The sequence below is a fragment of the Aptenodytes patagonicus genome, chromosome 2, assembly GCF_965638725.1.
Source record: "Aptenodytes patagonicus chromosome 2, bAptPat1.pri.cur, whole genome shotgun sequence".
In the NCBI taxonomy this organism is placed as follows: Eukaryota; Metazoa; Chordata; class Aves; order Sphenisciformes; family Spheniscidae; genus Aptenodytes; species Aptenodytes patagonicus.
In genome coordinates this window covers 139,863,390-139,882,007 of record NC_134950.1, presented here as the reverse complement: position 1 = coordinate 139,882,007, position 18,618 = coordinate 139,863,390, and the positions used below count along the sequence as shown (strand labels likewise).

The following is an 18,618-nucleotide window of genomic DNA, read 5'->3' as shown; positions in this document are numbered from 1 at the left end:
CAAGGCTAAAAACACAGGTGGCTAGGCACAAATTACACAATGTATCAGCCTGGCAATTTTCATGTCACTTTGTTAACTGTGGCAGTCTATAACTGTGGAGTACCTTTTATTCCTGTGTTCAGCTGCAGAGCTTACAGGGTTTCTCCAGCTCACCCGTATCTCTCTACTCCCAAATAAAGAATGCCGAAACCATTAATTATTATACCAGTGTTTAAAGCGTACTGTTGCCCTTTGGCTGAGAGCTCCTTGATTTTCAGGCCTCACAGCAGGTCAGTTTCCGTTGCTGGAAAGGACTCAATGTCAGAGTCGGCTGCCGTGCAATTTATTTGCATCATGTACATATTTCTATATAGATTATGTACATGAGTCTCGACATAAACAGCTCCGAAAACCTTAGCTTAGGCATGCTAAGAAGCTACAAGAAACATCTTTGTTGCTGTCCCTGCAGTTCTCCAAGTACCGTCCCATCTATTATGAAAGTAGGCGACACATCCATCTGAGTAATTGCACATTCAGATAGCAATACTAAAATTCATTGTCAACTTGTTCAAAATATTCTTCTGTTGACCTACTACACGCCAGCATATTTATAAAAAAATGCACAATAACTGATATTATGAAAGGTAGGGGGGGTCATGGGTTTTTTGTTGGTGGTGTTTGGGTTTTTTTAAGGGAGATGATTGAAAGGGAAAATGGAATGTATTATATCCACATTTCAAGGAAATTCAAATATGGGACTCCACTAGTGGCCCTTCTTCCTCTCAACAAAGATTATTTTAACCCTGTTACAGCTCAAGTCTGCTAAGGTGCCTTTTATTCCAACACATTTCTGTGAAAGAACATGGTTATCGCACTGAAGAGGAAGAACGGAAGACCTAGTGATTGAGCTGTTGACTTTTTTTAAAAAATACAGCGGTTTCACAGATCCCCTAAGATTTAGGATTTTCCTGGCCGCCTAGTTCTCTTGTCTTTCTCCCTGTTATCTAAACAGGAGATACTTAGATTTTTGACGGAAATGAACTGGAAATATCAATTCACGTTAGCCACAGAAGTTTGGAACTCGAGTTAGAAAACTTGTGGATGTTATCTTCTTGGTTGATGACAGCAGCCCATCAGAAAAATACCATCATAAATAAAAAACAAACATTAACTTGTGGGTTAAAGCAGACAGTTTGGCTCTACCAAAAACATGCAAATTCTACCCTAATATTATAAACATTCTATAGGTTGAGTAAACATGTCTGAAATTAGTATTCAAAAGAAAAAAAAATCTCAGAATAGACTCAATTAAAATGTATTACAATAATCATAAATCCTTTAAAATAAATATACATTACATTTATCCCTTTCCACTCAATAACAGTAATTAGCGCAAAGAATACACTTGTTTTTCTCTGTGCTGTACAATCCCCCACTCTGTTCCATTTCAATCTAAATGACACATATGACAATATTAAATAAATGTAACATTTTGATTGACAATCCAGTATAACTGGCATTATAGAGATGGATGAGTGAGTGGACAGATGGATGGATGGGCAGGTTTTATTAGGCAATCCAGCCCTTGCAGAAAGGGAAACAAGGGCTGGTAAGTGAAATACAGAGTTTATTCAACTGCTCGCTTAAGGGACAAATTATATGCAGCCTACATAGTATTGCCAGGGGCAAGAAGTGATGGCAGGAGATAAATTGGAAATTTAGGATTATTCATTTCTGTGGAATGAATAAAAAAATATACCAAAACAAGCTTAGGAAAATGCAGTGTCTGTTTGAAAATTAATTAGAAATTTCTTCAAAGTGACTCTGAAGTAAAACTATTTCGATTCTTAATAGGAAGAGAAATTATTTTCTAAAAAACACTGTCCTGGTTCAAAAGACTTAAGTTTAAAACGCTTTAGTGCAGGGTTTCAGTTTGAACTTAACACTGCCCTCTTGTGCTTCTGCCTTAAAATACATTTTCCTTTACATCACAAGACACATGAAAACCAGGTCAGTTATACACAGAAATGCAGTCAATAAGCGGGGTTTGATTTTTTCTTTTAGTTTGTTTTTTTTTTTTTTAAAAAAAAAGGTTCAAAGAAATAAGGTGAATTTGAAAAGAAATATTTCAGTTGTTTTAAAAGTCATCATCTCAATCTCTAGTATGGCATTTCTATTATACCGTATGAAAAAAACAATATTGCTTACCAGTTTTGTCTCAGTTAAAATTTCTTATAAATTCCTGAAGTAAGTTTCTTCAATTTTGCTAGTCTACTTACTCTTTGGACTAAGACTACTTAAATTTTCCATGTGTGTCAAGACTAGCATAACAAAACAAAAACAACAAATACCATTTGAGAAATAAAACAGCCCTAGCATTCAGGTACAGGATAAAATTACAGGCATGAAAGAAATCATGCATGTCATTATTTCAATTTTTTGAGCAGGTTTTGCACCATTCTGCAGGTTGCACATTAACCACACTGTAGTGCAAGATATCCTGAGAATCTTAACTTCAAAAAGGATTGGGCCCAAGCCGCTTTTCAGTTTCATCAATGCTATACACATCCCAAGTCTAACACAATAAATGAATGGATAGATGATGTAGAAAGGTTTTAAGAGAGAACAGCTTTCTGTGTATTTGGCCTTAAAACCAGCAGTACTGGCAGAAACTGTCAGAGCATACTCTTTCCAGTAATATATCTGTGACAACCGAAATATAACTTTGCAAGGCACAAACAATATACATTTCCACCTTCATCTTATTTTCCTCCAACTTAAAAGAAAAAAAGTCTAAATAAATGAAAACTCTGAAGATTAAAAAAAAAAAAAGTATTCAAACAACAAGCGTAAACTTCATGTCAGTGAACACTTATCTCCTAATAACCTTCTGCAACTCTTCACACTGATGTAAAACTTCATGTATCAGGGATATAACTAAATAACATCCAATACACACAAAATGATACACAGACCAGATGTTCAGTGCTGGTCTATCTGTTTTCTTCTACCTAAGTACCCACTACTTAAAAAGGAGCCAATTTCAGGTTGCAGAAGTTGGTATGTGATATACTGCAATTCTCCTGTCTTCACATGAATGCAAAATAGGAGGAACCATGGAAGAAGCATGTTGGGTGAGTGACTGCAACACCACCTGGTTCAGATAACACTTCAGTCCCCGTAAAAAGTCACTGCCAGCATAATCTAGCCTGTCCAGTCATTTTCGGCCCACTACATCCCCAAGATTATGGAATTGATAAGGAGTGCACAGCCACTGTAATTTGAAACAACATTCCATATCTGCCATGCATAAGAATACATAAATATGTACACTATATATATATTACACAGACACATACGTATGTGCACATACGGGTTTATGTAAAAGAAATGTATGTCCTGCAGGTCAGTCTTTGAGGCTGCTTGGTATTTGTGACTAAAGTAACCCCCACATGAACTTGGGTTGCTGATACAGAAGTAAAAGCTGAAAATAGAATGAAATTTATCACACTGTTCTTAAAGAGTACTGCATGGTTATCAGTAAAACATATGATACGTAGTGTTATTTGTACATGTAAACAAATAATACCTGTAAATTTCTGCAGCCATTCAGAGGTCTGCAGTGTTGATACATTCAAAACATGCTATATGTACCTCGGTCTGTTCATTTGATTATGTAGCATTTTATTAAATGAGTTCCTGGTAATAATATTAACTATGACTTACCCTGGCATCGGTCCATTTCCAGAAAGACTATAAACTTGACGAGGATTTAAAAGGTACTGAAATTTTCTATAAATTCTGAAGAGGTAAAAGAGACAAGGACAAAATATTTACTTACATGTTTGGAATTTTTTTTTAAAGCTATCAATGAAAGAAATAAAGAAGTTAACACATATTATAATTATTTGTATTGCAGGATCTCATTTATACAAAAAAAATCAAATATTTGAACACAGCAATTATAATTCATACATACAGTCTATTGTGGGCATAAAATTGAGATAGAAGTGTTACAAGCTACCTACAATTCAAATGCTGTATATAGACAGAAAAAAAAAGTAGGGTAAGGAGGTATAATGACACAAGGTGAATCAAAAAAAGCATTTGGAAGAGCACATTGGTTCCTATTAAAGTAACTCCACGGTAAAGGAGAGATTTATGCCTGAAATTTATTGGTAACACAAAATTACAAGTATAATTAATTGCAAAAGCAAACTGGCTTTGCCACCCACCAAAAATGTCCCCATAGGTTGAACAACATTTTGAGAAAGCAAATCTATTGTCAACTACATCTCCTTTGGATTATTTTTGAATGGGAAGAAAATAAAAAAGATTCAAAACCATTGTTTTACTTAAATTACACGTTTTAAAATTATCTGAATAACAGGAAGCAATTTATTGATACAGCATGAAAAGCGTTGTCATACCCCATAAGGGACCCCATTTGCTGTCCCACCCCCAGCAAATACTTCTTTAAATGGCAGAATATTTCAAAAACTGTAACTTTATCAATTTGAGGTTACTTGTCCTAAAAGTATGACAAACATTTTGTTTCTTCATTACAAATATTAGAAACGTAATTTCCTACATTGACTACAATGTGGTAGCTGCTTCATTTCTTATTATGAACAGTAAGTACATGAAAGAGCTGGAGCTCAGAACGAATAAATACATACCTGGGATCTACCTGGGACAATAGTTTAAATTATAAACCCCTGTTTCTTGCTTTTAATTTTAATGTTTATGTCCTCAAGCTAATTAGTATTTTAATGTTTTTAAGAAAGCATTTTTCCACTGAAATATCTCTTCCTTTCTTTTTGCTGTCTTAAATAAAATAGAAGCATAATAAGAGCTGAGTTTTAAGTTAAAATGTCCACGTTTTCAAATTCAGCAAAATAAAACTGTCTAGACACGATCTATGTGCACATTGAGGAATTTTTTTTTTTTCCTTAATAGTAATGCATAATTTATCAGGCTAGGTGGAAGACAAAGGTGTAAGAATACTGAATGCAAACAGATTTATAATTATGTCTAAAATTACCAAATTGGAACATTTTCTTAACATATTAATTGTTTAGCGATACCAGCTTCTTCATGAAGCACTGTATTCAAATACACTCACACAACCTATTCCTGATGCCATTCCTGACAGAAAAAGTCAATGTGAAATGACTGGTTTCACTTTGCAAGCATGCACACATCATTGTCAATGGTTGTGATGACGACTAAGTCAGACATTTGACAGTGGATTTACAACACCGTGTATTTCCGTTTCATTTGCAGCATCTTACCAATGTAAAAGGATGCTGGTTTTAATTTTCTAGTTAGCATGTGTAAGTTGCTTCTCAGTGACATATAGGATTTAACCTGGTCAAAGGTGCAGCTAATTTAATTTGTGTAGCTGATCATAAGAAGGTCACGTATTGTTTCGAAGTCCCAAAGGCTTAAGAGTTATTTGCCTAAAAGTTTGGTGCTACAAAACACACTAGCCATTACCTACACTCACAATACTGTTGTCAGGTATCAGTGAAATGCTATAAAAGCCTTTTATATAGCTTTTATATAGCCTATAAAAAGCTATAAGGAGGGGAGCTAGGTATCTCTAGCCAAAACCCAGAAGTCCATTTGCAACAATGAAGAGATTACACTGAATCCTACTTGATTCACTGCATGCCATTCAGAGGTACTAGTCGAACATCAATACCAGATAATCACTCTATAATGACTCACTGCAAATGACACATCATGCTTCAAGTTATTATATTTATGTATGCTAGTCTGTGTAAAATTCGTAACTTGATGGTTCATTTCCATTCATACATTTGCCAAAAAAGAGGAAGAAACTGTCTATAAATGTTTGCCTCCACACTAGACTGTAACTAGACCTAACAGCGTGACACATGCAAAATGAGGAAACGGACAGTAATTTAGCCTTCCAGTTTTATACGTACAGTACCAAATAGCCTATTGATACTGACATGTCTCTGAACATCTTGCTTCTGCATGTAAAGAAGGAATCGGACACGGTTTCCTTGCGACTGGAGATTTGTGCAGACAAAGCCACGAGGCAGTGTAGTGGGTAATGCCGCAAAAGACAGCTTTTTGTGATAGAGTGCAATTTCATGAACAAAGCCAGTTCATGAAATTACCTCTTCTCCCCACCACCTCCAGCCGGTTCTTACCCCACGACACAGTTTGTCAACAAACAGTTGTGCTTCCGTAACTGTTTGCGGGATTATTCTGTGATCTGGAAAACTAAATAGATTTAATTCAAAATAGAAATCCTCAGAAAAGTTTCTTCATTGTCATTTTTTCCCTTCACTTAAATCATGCCTGTGGATCTCATACGAACCTCAAAATAGCTGCACTAGCATAACTGAGGAGTCAGGAAATTACAGCAGGAGGGGCCAAGAGGCCTGGGATCATCTTTAAACAGCTCTGCTGCTGAAGAAAATACCCTTAAGTGCACCTTGGGCTGAGTTAGACAGAGCTACCTTCTGAAGTCATAAGATCATTACTTTAGAGAGATAAAGGAAGGACAGACAGAAATCCATCAGCAATTCAAAACTGGCAGTAAAGTTGACTACACTGGGGAAGAAGCTGGCCATAGCAGTGCCTTGTGCCAACTGGGGGATGCATCTTCAGTCATCTGGGGCGGGACTATTCAAGATGTGGTCAGTATAGGCTTAATCTAACCCTAATGGCAGAGAAGAAAGAAGCCAAGGACGACTCCTCAAAAGTAAAAGAATCCTAGTGATGATCTCTCCTAGACATACAACATTTGAAAAAGATCATTTGAAACTGCTTCTACATTTTGTCTCAATGCTAAATGAAAGCTTAGAAAGACAGATTAATCAGAGGCTAGGAGGGAAGAACTACTCTGAACCAGAGTTATTTGAAAACAACAAAGGTCAAACATATCATCAACCTGTACTGCACAGACACTGAACGTGGAGTCAGCAGGAAACGTCAGTGTACGGAAGCTGATCTCCAGTGCATCCAGCCGCACATTTGTCAAGGAAACAATTGTTTAAACTCACCTGCTGGCCAGGCAAATAAATTGGCAAATGGGGAAGTGGAAAACAAAGTAATGAGTATGGCAAAACAACAGCATGATTTAGAAGGACTCTTACATGAGAAGCATTACCCTTAACAATAACAGTCTTTAGAAGCGCTACATGCTTGTTGTATGTTCTTTCTGTTGAAAGAAACTATTTTGTCAATGATATACTAAATATAGACATTCTATTCACAGATTATTGAAAGCTGTTTTCTTGATTAGTCAGATCTTAAACGCCAACATACAGGACTGTTAGCTCTAGGATGAGATGGATGTACCACAATTTTTTTCTGATGAAATTAACCACACCTGTCCATTTTATGCACAATCACTGAAAACATGTTACAGTGTGATATAGCCTGAGGAAGACACCTGACTGGGTTTGCTGAACTCCTATCCAATCTCATGCTTAATTACAATCTATTTTTGACGTGTGAAAGGCTTAAACTCATCAACTTTAATTCTGATTTGCTACTTTCTTCTTAATAAACATTGAATTATATTTTTGTTCTATTTTGTTGTAAGCGTATGTATTATCCATTAGACTAAATCATTTAAGTCCAAATAACTGTAAATGTATTTATGTTACAGGTCATGGGCAATAAGTATTAATCTCTCCATTGAGAAGAAAGTATAACTGGGTTATTTTCACAGTTCTTTATTTTGCAATTATATCTGAAAGTCATAGCATTGTTTTTTAAAAGGGAAACCTATTCAAGAAGAACATGATATTTATCACTATACATTTTGCAAAAGCCTGGCTTTCCAACAGAATTGAAGTTTTAAAACATATTGATAAGGTAATTAGATATGGTTGTAGAGAAAGTATCTTTGTGTTTTGAATGCACTTTTTCTACATATCCATTGGTTTCCCACCACCCCTCTGTTCCAACATTCAAAAACCAAAACTAAAGCACCTAACTTTTTTTTACCTTAAAGTGATCCTCAGTTCTTTTCCTTTGCATTTGAGAGATTTAAGAAAAATTGCAAAATACAAAAGGAAATGACAGAGTATTACTGGGGGAGTGCATTTATTCAACTGGTTGTCAGATGGATGCATACACCCTCTCCAAGTCTAAGGGCAATGAAATGGGCTGGGTTACCATATGGCAAGGCATAAAATCTCATATGGGGAACTGTGGGAACACTGGAGTCTTGACAGTATCTGCAATAACCTTTCTGTGTTCAATGAAAGTCAATTAGAAATCATAAATTCATTCACCGTGATCTCTCAAATACAGAAAATCCTAAGTAAAGACTGAAGAATAGCTTTCAGTAAAAGATCACCTTAATCTGAATAAGTCAAGATAATTAAATTCTCATCTACAAAAATTAGTAGGTTGTGGTTTGGTTTTTTTTCCCCTCACTGCTGTGGAAATCTTACTTTTGTCACAGCCTATCCTCTACTAGCCTCTCAATACCTGACCAGATTACAAAATCGCTATAATCAAAAAGCCTGACTTGAATCACCATAACTGTGCATTTTACAAAGCTATTTATGTCTTAAATGTTCTGTGATTCTTCTTTTCACAATATGTAACTGCCACAAAATTGGAGGGGGGTGGGGGGAATATGGGTTTCCTCTCTTTCTGGTTACTAACTGTAGAGCAGCCAAATAAAAACCAGGAAAAGTAAAAAAGTTAAATATTATTGTTCCCTGAAAATGCTTTCATCCCTTAGATTAAATCTTCAAGCTAATATGCACTCTTAACATCCTCATTTTATCATTTTTTGTGTTACTCGTATTGATGTGAAACACTAACACCTAAAAGGCAGAGAGCAAACCCCTTCTCATAAAATAGTCCATATGTCGAAGAGTACTCCTTTTTTTAACCTTTTTGAATCTAGTTTTAGATCTAACCATGAGATATTATCTCCTGCTGGTGAATGACTTGAGATATGTCTACATGACTATGCAGTTGACCTTTTGATGTGCTCCTCCTAACACAGGAATATTGAGTGCAACCTTGACACATTAGCATGCAATTTAACATTTTATTTTGCGTGGCATCAAAGCCAGTTTAAGAGGTTCTCATACTTTACTATACTCAGCTGCTGGTGGATGCCCTCATGCTATACACCTCATTGTGTAATAACACTTGCAGGTAATGGTGTTAGTGAATGAAGCATGCATAAGGCATTCTTTTTTTAAATTCAAATCATTCCTGTGGTCTGCTTGGCCTCAGTAACAGTTGCATTAACATAAACTGAGAAGTGTCGGACTGCAATACGTGAATGGGAATAGGAGCTTGGGAAGGTGATCAGGTCTTAAACTTGCTTTTACTCTGGAGAATATCTAACATTAAATGACATCCCTCCTGCATTAAGCCCATTCAGATAGCAACACTTGAGACCAATTATGAGCTAGCAGCTGAAAGCTGTGAAACAGCATTTCATTAAATTGTTTCTAGGTTATAACTAATATGTAAGTGCAGCTCTCTAACCTGCCTCTCACCTACATAACTCCAGACTGGATCCCCGATCTAGTCACTTCATATCTGTACTACAAAAAAGTCAAGTTGAGTGCTAGTGCATTACCTTCCACAATGCCCCTGACTGCACAGAAGACCAGAGACACAGTACTACTGTGTCTGAAACATGAATGCTCAAGATGGCTCATATTGTTTTGTTGTGATTGCAAAGGCATGTTTCTTGAAACTGTTTAGAATTAATCTTTTAAAGCATTAACTGCCTTTGACACAACTAGCGTTGTTGGCATTGCTGATATCTAGGTATTACAGGGATTACATCATCAGCTCCTAAATGATAACCCGTTCTCTCAGAGGTCTTCAAGTGCAGTTTTGGTTAAATGTTCTTCAGCTCTGAGAATTCCCCTAACATCTACTCTGCAGGATTTTGTTCCTTTTGTCAGTTTACTTTAAGGGGTACTGTATGAAAGAAGTGATCTAACGGAGGCAGCGGAGCAGAGGTAGGGGAAGCTGACCCACTTGCAGTTTACTTGCTTGGTTCCAAGCTTTAGAAACACACTGGAACCCTCATTTTGTGCTTTTGGGTACCCACATCACCCAGTATCCACAGGTGTCATCTTCAGCCTGATCTTAGCCAAAAGACTGTAACCTTTTTCAAGACTTGAAGGATACATTACAGCACTGACATTGTAAGTTAGGCTACAAAAATTTGGGGATTTATGTGATGATCAAAAATGGCCATATTCTTAGCACCTATGATTCTGAAGTACACTCTGAAAAATCTGCTCGGGAGTAGATTTCTGCCCGAGTTTGATGGACAGAGAGGTAAGGAGAATGCTCCTTACCTCTGTTTTATTATGCCTCTGATACACTAACATTTAAACATAAACCTAGGCATTTTGAATTTAAATCAATATAATTACTGACATATATAAAATCAAGCATGTATTTCAAGTTTGTGTAATTGCACTTCTATACTTTAACTGGATTGTTAGAATGCTTCCTATCTACAGAAAACAAAAGGTTTCTTCACTGTAGGAAATCTTACGGAGAGGCTGGAGAGTCTACTCACTAAATCTTTGAAAGCCAAGTCATACATTAGAAAATGGAATACTGTTTCCAATTTAAATTATTGGCCTGTCTGCATAATTATTACAGAGATCAAAAGAAAACTGTTATAACTTCAAGTTGCAATGCGAACTATAGCAACTCACATCTTCAAGCAAATCACAAAAAACCATACACTGAATATAGCTACTTTTTCTGATGTGAAATGAAACTGTTGTATAGAAATCGTTCTAGTTTTTAACTGCAGAATTTGTAACTATATGCTATTGTGTACCTCCTCTGAACAGGGCAATGGCGTGTTCAAATGTGAGGCATAACAGTATAAAATGTTGGATTTCTTTCCCAAAAATTTTCCAATTTCTTGCCTGTTAAAAGACAAACTTTTAACGTTTATTTTTAAACATTCCACAGAGATCAGAATAGAGAAGGGGGGGGGAGAAGAGAAAATAAACCTTACCTTTCTCCTTGTTTCCCACCACTTTTAGGATTGACAAAAACTAAAAGTGGATGAGTGCCTGGAACTGGAGTGATCTAAAAGAAGGGAATAACACAGCCACTCATTAATGCTGTGTGTTGCATTCATTTTTTCCTATAGTAGACAGAAAACAAAAAGCTTAATGCAAACTCTATGTTATGCTATGTAATCCAGCTGGAAGCAATTCCATAATTTGCAATAATCCTCACTTCATTAATTTGCCACAAATTGCAAGTGACTTTTTTTTAACACTAGCTGTCTGTCTTACAGCTGTTATGCCATTTTAACCTATAATTCCATTGAAATATTGACACATATATATAGGTTACATCCATCAATAGAGAAGAAAACTTTAAACGCAAGAAATGCATGACTGATTCTGACAGTAATTTCCTATGAAAAAGCTATGAAGAGACTGCATTTTGTAGTGAGAAATGACACTAAACTATAAAGGTCAAATACACCTATATGAAATTTTAAACTTGACAGAATATTTTTTTAGGTTTTTTTTTTAAATGACAGAAACCTGCAATATTTGATATGATATGAAATCACACACCTCTTAAAATGTAACAAACATAACAATAATGAGTTCCTTTAAACACCTTAGAAAGCTGGAAAACTTAAAGTAGAGAAGAAAACATGTGGAAGAAGGACAAGCCTGAGGAAAAGAATGGAGAGGAGGATATAGCGAAGGAAACAATGACTTCTACGATGTTTTTTAATTCTTTTGTGCATGGAAAGTTTTACATGTTCACATTAATGTTTAGCTTTACAAGTTAACACCTTCCTTCAAAGTAATAGTGTTAGTCTGCACTTTCAGATACTTTTAAGACATGAGTGTTCCCTGCCTTTGCTCCATAGATTTTGAAGAACATAAAAAAAATTACATCAGATGATCTCTAATATCTGTTTTTAAACCATAAAGCTAGACTATTCATATTAAAAATTATCACTCTTAGACATATATCAGTTCTAGAATGTTTAAAAGCATATTAAGAGTTCAAAATCAACATCTCCAAAAGTCACGCACTAACAACTTCAGAGGTGAAGCTTAGACTGTCCCTGTTTCAAAATGATACATTGAAAGCTCTTGCTCCAAATCCTTATTCATAATTCCTGAAATAACAAAATCTTTTCAGCTGCAGATTTCATAAAATGTAACTTAAGGCAGAACCCGAGAAACATGACAGCTAAGGAGTCATACGGGCATTCTATAGACATAGGCATATAATCCTATAGGCATCTAAAAGCACTTTTCTTCTATTAGGAAGTGTTAGGCACTAGTGTGTCAACTCCATCCGTAACTTTACAAACAATGGATCCAAATCTCTTCCAATATATACAACAAATAAGGAAAAACTCCAGCAAACTCAGTGGAATTAAACCTAGCATAAAACCAACCCAGTATCACATTCTGTCACAATATATTGCTACAGTAAAGTGCTGTATGTTGAAACATATATCGAATTGCAGGATATAGTAAAGTTTGTCATATATTTCATTTTTATCTACTGTTTTAATCAATTTTAGTTATTTAGCCAATTCCTGTGATGTTTGTTCCTGTGAACTAAGTGTAAACCAATGGTGCTCATTGTGACAGAGATGGACTACCTACTGAAATCCCTTAGGACGCAGGTTAATTAATGAGACTCATCCTAAGGTTATACATGATCTATTACTTCCTCTAATTAGAAATAATAATCCTGATCATTATGCTGGTTAGCTAGAAAGAAGTAAGATGAATGTGCTTAACTATGATTAATTGTCTTTAAGTCGTGCAGATCTCCACTGCCACTAAGTTATCTGCTAACTGCTGTCTGATGGAAGGAAGGTTTGGTCTTGATACTTTTCTCAACAAAAGCTAAATGATGAACTTAGTTCTATTTTAAATCTTTTATTTCAAAACTTAACCATATTATTACAAGTAGAAGGTTTAGGATCATCAAAAAAATCTAATAACCAGTTTGTATTCCACTCAATTCCAAAATAAGGTCCTCTTTCAATTAATGTCTTACGGCTTTTCCAAATTACTTTTCTAGATAACATAGATCTTTCCACATAATAAACAATGCAACTAAAGATTTAGACTAAATTGGTGAACATTTTCAAGCCTTAATCTAGCATGATTTAAAGGCAATCTCCACAAAGTTATGGGACAAGTGACTTAAAAAAAAAAAAAGAAAAAAATATTAAAAAAGAAGTGGTGGACCAATTATATATAGCTTCTCCCATATTGAAAACAGAGCTCTTACAGAAGGAGCATGAAGATTTGCTAGGTATCTTTGATTTGTTATCTTGGGAACTTAAATCATAAACAAAGGCAATTAACATCATGATCAAGTTTTCTGAATAAAAAAGGTTGCAAAAAAGTCACAAAAATTCTTTTCTTGTTCTTTGAAATCACTGAAGATCATGTTAAAATGAGACCATGCCAGCAAAATTACAGTATTAGAATTACAGTAGCATGCTTTGGCCAGATATGGGAGAATTATAGTAGTATACTTTGATAAGCTACAGACATTTTTTGCTCCAGACCATCTTTAGGCAAAATACTAACATTAATTATCATTTATATTTATGGAATCTTACATCTTTGTGGAAATAGTTCAAAAATTATACAATCTGTGAGTGAAAAAAAAAACCTAACAGTCTCACTAATCTCATCCTTTCACTATGGTATCCTTTGAGATCCACTCAGCCTTCACAATGATCAGGTTATCATTATTGATACCGATCAAAAATTTAATAATTGGTGCTAAGATGGATTCTTGTTACTCCACACCAATTTTATCCAACAGAGAAAATCAAAGACCACAGTATAATCAGCAAATTAGGGTCATCGCTACAGAATTATTTCTGTTACCACTACAATTACCAGTATTACATCATGCACTACATTATAAATGTGGCATTACAGAACAATACCAAGCACTTCAGAAAACACCTTAAATCCATTCAATAAGTATTCTACCATCTTAGTCCTCACTCTTCCTTTCTCTCCTTCTCAAGCAATAATACACAAAAGCAATGATGAATCCTAGGCTTTGGATTCATCATGGAAAGAGAAGTTAAAACTTAAGTTTTGGATCACACTAACGAACTTACAGAAAATCTTACGCCTCAATGATCTCAAAGCAGAAATTTTAATAATTTAAGGTTGTGTGTGCAAGAGTCAGTGGTGCTAGGAGTTTGTTATTTTGAACAGACCAGGCACTATATCCCAGGCACTGTATCCCATGAGTGGGAAATAGAGACATGAAAAATACCTGGAAATATACTATGAGCATAAGCAATCTAATGCTTGGGGTAAAACCAAAACTCATAATGATACATGGCGCTGCTACCGAAAGGAGATGCCAATGATGTTCCTCAATTTATAGCAGCTGGGCTCACTGGAATTGCATGGGTATCACCCCAGAGTTTGAAAACTCTGTGTGCTTCCTCTAGCATCAGTTTACTAGAACAACTCTTCACACTGTGACTGATTAGATAGAACTTGAGCTTTCTGTCAATGAATACTCTAGCCCTTTTGCTTCATGCTCTATCTGTCACGGATGATCTGGATAGCAATGCAGCCTGTGAGAATGGTAAGTACAGGAAGAGAACTTTGAAAGCCATGGATAACGATCACTGTAATATTCTACTAGACCATCAATGGAGCAGCCATGTGACTGCATAGGTTTTAGGGTTTCTTTTTTTTTTCTTTTTCTTTTCTTTTTTTCTTCGGGTTGTCATAACAAGAATGTTTCACTAACCTAAAAAGATGAAACAATAAAATAAGCCTTTCTATCATGACATAATAAGGTATATCATGAAATAATTATGAGGTATGCAGCATTTGGTATATGGTAATGAAATCTTTTACAGTTTACTGAACCTCAATTGCAACACATCAAAAGATACAGAGAACAGTCAACTATGTATATCAAATGATTATCACATTGTTATCATGATGATCATTTAAGTCCTGAGGAAATAAAGCAGCAGCACCATATATGCGTACATTGACTTTACTCAAAACTACTCGTTCTCAAGGGAAAGAAGTCAAGCAGTTCAGGCAGAACGTCTGGCATGCCTCTAAGTAACGTCCCTAAAATAACATTAGCTCATCACACACATGGGTTTTTCTTTCAAGTAGAAAAAACTTCCATTTTTATTCTGGATATTGCTATTACTGAAACCACCTTGCTTCTTTCCACTCTTAATTTTGATGTGCCAAATACCCTATTTGGAAATACCTGGACAAATAATATCATTGAAGTTTACTCCATTCTTCTATTAATTAACAGGTCCAAATGAGAATAGTGAACAGTTTTCAAGACATAGGCTCAGATTTATAATGCAAATTCACACAATGCTGCGTGACAGATACTGAAACAATTGAGTTCAGCTTCACCCCACAATACAAGTGTTTTAGAGCTAGTTTTCCCTCCCTCTTAATGTCTTAGGAAATCCTACCAATCACATGAGAAGCAGATTTGCACCGCAGGATTCCTGTACAAATGGAAGAATTTCCCTTATTATTATATTTTTAAATATGTAGACGTGAAATATTAGAAAGGTGAATCCATAGGAAATATTTCACTTTAAAGATTGCTCACGCTATCATTGTCTTCATACACCTACAAGTATCTCCTTAAAATTAAAATAACAATAATCACACCTGAAGACCTTGTCCATCTACGGTGACGGAATTTGCTCTTTGCATTTTGTTCCGTTCTCCTAGTTTGTTCATTTGCTGTGGGCAACTCTTTTCTTTTTTCACTGTTGCCTGCCTTTCCTTGAAAAAAGAAGAGAAAAGGAGAAAATGGAACATTTTAACACATAATATAATGCTATACAACTGTAACTGAGACTGTGCCTCCACAAAGTTGTTTTTTGACTGGAGAGTAATGTCAGATTCTGCTTTAATGAAAATGAGATCTCAGTCAAGTTATTCCACAATGTCAGGCCACTTCACGTAACATCTATCTATGTGCCTGGACATTCCATAATGACCAGACAATAGATGGATGAAAAGTGTGCAGTCACAACACAAATTAATGCAATGACGTGAAAAGATAATCTGACATTGCCACAATGGCATTCTGAATCTTGAAAGCCAATCATACAACACACTTGATTGTTTAATAAGCACATTGATAAGAGATCAGTAATTTATCAAAATTTCATCCTGACTGCTAGCAAAGGTTGGATGCTTCAAGAGTACTTTAGCACTTTGGCAAAATATACCTGTTCTAAATGTACCATAATCAATTGGCCGACTGGCTTTTTATAAAATCTGTATTTTGTAGTAGAAAGAAATCAGAATCTACATCAGGTTCTAAGCCGTTGGCACCTTTTGATGCTGATACACAGCACAATCAGATGATTATTTGAAAGAGGAAAGCTCAGAGGTATGTTGCTGTAATCATATTTTCAACTGTTATCAGGTCATTTCAGAGAACTCTGAATAATAAAAAAAAAAAGTCCTTGCTCTTTTTATCTCATTTATCCTATTTATAAACTGCACCCAGCATGTCCTTTTAGGTTGCTCAAAAATGCACCATAAATTAAGACAGCAGATGTTTATCAAATAGAATCAGTGTCCCCAATCCCGACTGCACCCCAGTCACTTTCCCCACTACACAAGTGCAAGGAGGCTTTAAACTAGTCAGGGGAATGGGCTGGCACAAAGCTGCTGCGCTAGAAAGGAGCATGAAGGACACTGTTGCACCCCCTGCAACTGCACTCAGTAAGCAGTTCATTAAACGTTACCATTTACGTTCCATACCAGGCCAAATCCATCTCTGTGGTACCTCTGAGAAAGCTTTAGGGATTGCACTAGCAATTAATCCATGCCACTCTTTCTGGAGCAGTTTAAGCTGGTAAGAAACATTGACACAGATTCTCTGGCAGGAAGGGCATAACTCCCAGCTCAATACAGCGCCTTCCTAGTATTACTGTAACACAGATGTGGACCATCACTGTTTTTATACCATCTTTGTTTTCCTTAAATTTGGAGACTGACACAGCCTCAACCTAGTCCTGATGCAAATAGTGGCCCAAGTCATCCCAGGCTGCTTTGGGCAGCCAAGTGCTTTGGGGAACTGTGGCAATCTGATCACATTTCCTGTAAAAGGACTGACAAACCTTTGCCACAGAAAAAAAACCAGGGGAGTCTACACTATTTCCCATATGCAGTGAGATTCCTAAGAGGTTAGTTAACTGAGCTCTTGGATGCTTTGAGTAACTTGACCAGTTCAAGAGGAGGTCCAAGAGTCTAGACTACAATATCGTTGCTTTAAACAGAAAACAGTAAAACCAATTAGAGCTATTCATCTCAGCCCTAACCTTCAAAACACAGACAAGCACTGTCCATATCACTGCCTAAGAAATCACCGACTCTGCACTTATTTATTTGGCGATTTTTTAGAAACGAGAATTAGGATGAGGCATCCAAACAGAATAACATTTGTGAACTAACACAAAACATTAATGCACAACAGTATTGGTTAGTGCCAAGGATAGAGAGTAAGAAACTTCAGTTTGAAGGAGGCTTCATACTTCATTACATACGTAAGAAGCAGCTTTGGGGTTTTAAACAACTTTGCGAATAACTACCCTTAAAAGTCACTCCATTTTATAAAAAGTAAGCATACCATGTTAAACAGGATTTTATATTACAGCCAAATCTGGCTCTTGGATATTGCAACATCTTCAAAAAAAAAATCAGATGTCAGTAATGCAGACACACAGCTAGTAAAAAACCCCGATTTCTAACAAAAATCAGAGATGGAGAGCGAATTTTAAAAAGTCTAGAAAAATTTTAAGCTATACAGCGTATTTGCGATAGTTCAAAGAAAAAGGTAACAGAAAGGCACAGATCCAGCACACTGAGTATGTGCATTTAGAATGGTTAAAAAACCACTGTTCAAAAGAGGCCTACTTATGAAGTGTGCCACTAAAAATCTTCTTGCATATGTCATGCTATTACTTAGAGGAAAAGTATTTATACACTGCTGAGAACTGTCTTTACATAAAGAGTGCTTACCACAGTGCCCAAACCTGCTGTTATCAACCATTCACCAGCAAAATGCAGTAACAATTACCTCAAGCAGAGTTTTGGATATCGGTTTGGTTTTTTGTTCCAGCACGATACAGATAGCAGCAAATACCCTCAGCTGGCCCTGGCCCTATGACTGCTGCATCAGCAACATTCCTTCTCCAATTTATATTACCTGTCCCATAAGCAAAACAATTGCTTGACTCACAGACAAAGAGAGCTTCTTCTAAGCAGTGACTACACAAGATTAGGCCATACACCTCACACAATATAAAGAAAAAAACTATATTCATGATACAGAATTGTCTAGAGTGTTATTAAAAAAATCAAATATGGACACTTGACCTCATTATCATTGAAGGTCTGCTTCCTTCAGTGATGATTTCTGAAGAAAGTACAAATAAAGTATTTCGTATCACCCATCTTATATGCATATGATACCACAATACATGTCACCACATGTACCAATAGTGCTCTCTGAAACATTTCTGAAGAAGCTGATAGGAGATTCTAGATTTCCTAGTTATATATCCTATAGTTTTTAGATGTGTGTCGT

At 35.9% G+C, this 18,618-nt stretch overlaps 1 protein-coding gene across 7 annotated transcripts in view; it reads right to left on the bottom strand.

Moving 5' to 3' along the window:
• DGKB (diacylglycerol kinase beta) overlaps positions 1–18,618 on the bottom strand; it is a 379,491-nt gene that overhangs the window by 219,362 nt on the left and 141,511 nt on the right. For all 7 annotated transcript variants that reach the window (XM_076331405.1, XM_076331402.1, XM_076331403.1 and 4 more), the window contains 3 exons: positions 15,681–15,797; positions 10,997–11,070; positions 3,706–3,780 (listed from right to left, as the gene is read on the bottom strand). In XM_076331405.1, coding sequence (XP_076187520.1) covers positions 3,706–3,780; positions 10,997–11,070; positions 15,681–15,797 — 266 coding nt within the window. The remainder of the gene's footprint in view (positions 1–3,705; positions 3,781–10,996; positions 11,071–15,680; positions 15,798–18,618) is intronic.